This window comes from Triticum dicoccoides, chromosome 2A, assembly GCF_002162155.2.
Source record: "Triticum dicoccoides isolate Atlit2015 ecotype Zavitan chromosome 2A, WEW_v2.0, whole genome shotgun sequence".
Taxonomy (NCBI): Eukaryota; Viridiplantae; Streptophyta; class Magnoliopsida; order Poales; family Poaceae; genus Triticum; species Triticum dicoccoides.
In genome coordinates this window covers 43,333,951-43,336,045 of record NC_041382.1, presented here as the reverse complement: position 1 = coordinate 43,336,045, position 2,095 = coordinate 43,333,951, and the positions used below count along the sequence as shown (strand labels likewise).

Sequence of the window (2,095 nt, the reverse complement as noted above, 5' to 3'; positions counted from 1 at the left end):
GCCTATGTTTGCATAAGTTTTGAACAGACAATGTATTAGTTCATTAGCTCAAAAATAGAAAAATAAAACAATGTATTACTCCCTCCGTTTATACAAATATAAGATGTTTTAGATATTTCAATGTGGACTACATCACACTGAAACTGTCTATATACATCTGACTATTTAAAAAAAACATCTTATATTTATCAGCGGAGGGAGTTGTAACCTTCGGCCATAGCTGACGTACACAGAAGATACGGACATCCCTATGCTTGCTAGGCCGCTACACCAGGTAGCGAAGTCGTTGGGTAATCCCGTTCGGTGAAACGGATTGGAATAAACACATGCCTGTACTTTGTTTACAGCCATCCGATTAGGAACCGACGGTCCTAATCCCCAACACGTGTCACCACCCCAAAAGAACTGTCCACCTCCGCGTGACGCTGACCATTACAACTCGGAATCTCCTCGAAAGGAGGAGAAACGTTACAAGTCTGAATCATATGGCAGTTCAAATTAAAACTCCTGCAACGCGGTCGTGCCCTTTAAATCTCGAGCTACCTGCCGTGAAAGAACTCGCACGAAAACCAAGGAAAGTCGTTCTGCTCGATCGCCGCAGCGCTTGTTCCGACGATCATGGGGCGCCGCGGATCCGCGAGCGGGTGGCTCGTCCTCCTGGTCGCTATTATCGCCGTCTCTCTGGTCCCATCGTGCTCGGCCGCTGAGGTAAAGACCAGCCCGACGGAGTGGAGCTTCCACCTCCCCCTGCCCAACGGCGTCACCGGCGCCGAGAGCCTGGCCTTCGACGCGCGCGGCCAGGGCCCCTACACCGGCGTCTCCGACGGCCGCGTCCTCAAGTGGGGCGGCAGCTCCGTCGGCTGGACGACCTTCGCCCACCACGCCAACTACAGGAAGTTCCCCATGTGCACCGTGCCCGTGGCGCCGTCCGAGGAGACGGAGAGCCTGTGCGGGCGGCCGTTGGGGCTCGCGTTCCACCGCAAGTCCGGCGACCTCTACATCGCCGACGCTTACAAGGGGCTCATGAGGGTCGGCCCCGACGGCGGCGAGGCTGAGGTGCTGGCCACCGGTGCCGGTGGCGTCCCGTTCAACTTTGTCAACGGCATCGACATCGATCAGGTTACCGGCGATGTTTACTTCACCGACAGCAGCGTGACATATCCACGAAGGTACTTACTTACAATGAGCACTAATCCAGATCTCTTCTGGACGCCAAAATTCCAAGTTGGTAAAACTAAAATTAAAACTAATGATCCATGCAGGTTTAATACGGAAATCATGATGAACGCCGACGCGACAGGGAGGCTGCTCAAGTACGACGCGGTGACTAAGCAGGTCACCGTGCTCAAGGACGGCTTGCCGTACCCCAACGGCGTCGCGGTGAGCTACGACAGGACGTACGTCGTCGTCGCGCACACCGTGCCGTGCCAGGCACACAGGTACTATCTCCAGGGACCAAAGGCTGGCCACTACGAGCTGCTCGCCGACCTGCCGGGCTACCCGGACAACGTGCGGAGGGACGGGAAGGGCGGCTACTGGGTGGCGCTGAACCAGGAGAAGGGGCGCCCGGGCGCGACCACAGCCCCCGTGAAGCACTTAGTCGGTGTCCGGCTCGACGGCGGCGGCGTGGAGGTTGAGGAGCTGACGGCGGCCAAGGGCGTGACGCTCAGCGAGGTGACGGAGAGGAAAGGACAGCTGTGGCTCGGCTCCGTCGAGCTCGATTATATCGGCCTTGTTGCCTAGTTACATTACTAAGTTTTTTATTAGAAGATTGTCATAATGTGGTCAGTTATGTAGGTTAATTTGTTGGTGGACATAATTAAGCTTGTTTTTAACAGACATTCAGAAACAATATTTGGGTTCGTTTTCTGAGTTCTCTTTGTTCTCAATCTTGGTTGGAAGTTTATTTTCATGGGAGACGATGGCATGCACATATCGTGTGGCAGTGTGCGTGCACGTCGTAAAACTTAATCAGTTTTATTAGAACTCATCTAGATGAGATATAATTTGGTCTCATTCATCTTTTATAGCCATTGGATGTGATGCTATAAGATGCGTGTGTGCTGACGTGGATGTTATATGTTCTTGTTTTCCA

General features: G+C 53.2%; 1 protein-coding gene across 1 annotated transcript; it reads left to right on the top strand.

Moving 5' to 3' along the window:
• The first annotated feature begins 595 nt into the window (after window positions 1-595).
• LOC119358838 (protein STRICTOSIDINE SYNTHASE-LIKE 10-like) lies at window positions 596-1,854 on the top strand. Its single transcript, XM_037625245.1, has 2 exons — window positions 596-1,169; window positions 1,263-1,854. The coding sequence occupies exons 1-2, from the start codon at window positions 619-621 to the stop codon at window positions 1,741-1,743; spliced, it is 1,032 nt and encodes a 343-aa protein (XP_037481142.1). The 5' UTR covers window positions 596-618; the 3' UTR covers window positions 1,744-1,854.
• The last annotated feature ends 241 nt before the right edge of the window (window positions 1,855-2,095 follow it).

Coding starts and splice junctions, on each gene's coding strand:
- LOC119358838 (XM_037625245.1), top strand. CDS start 619: ATGGGGCGCCGCGGATCCGCGAGCGGGTGGCTCGTCCTCCTGGTCGCT. Junction 1,170..1,262: donor AGCGTGACATATCCACGAAG/GTACTTACTTAC, acceptor TGATCCATGCAG/GTTTAATACGGAAATCATGA.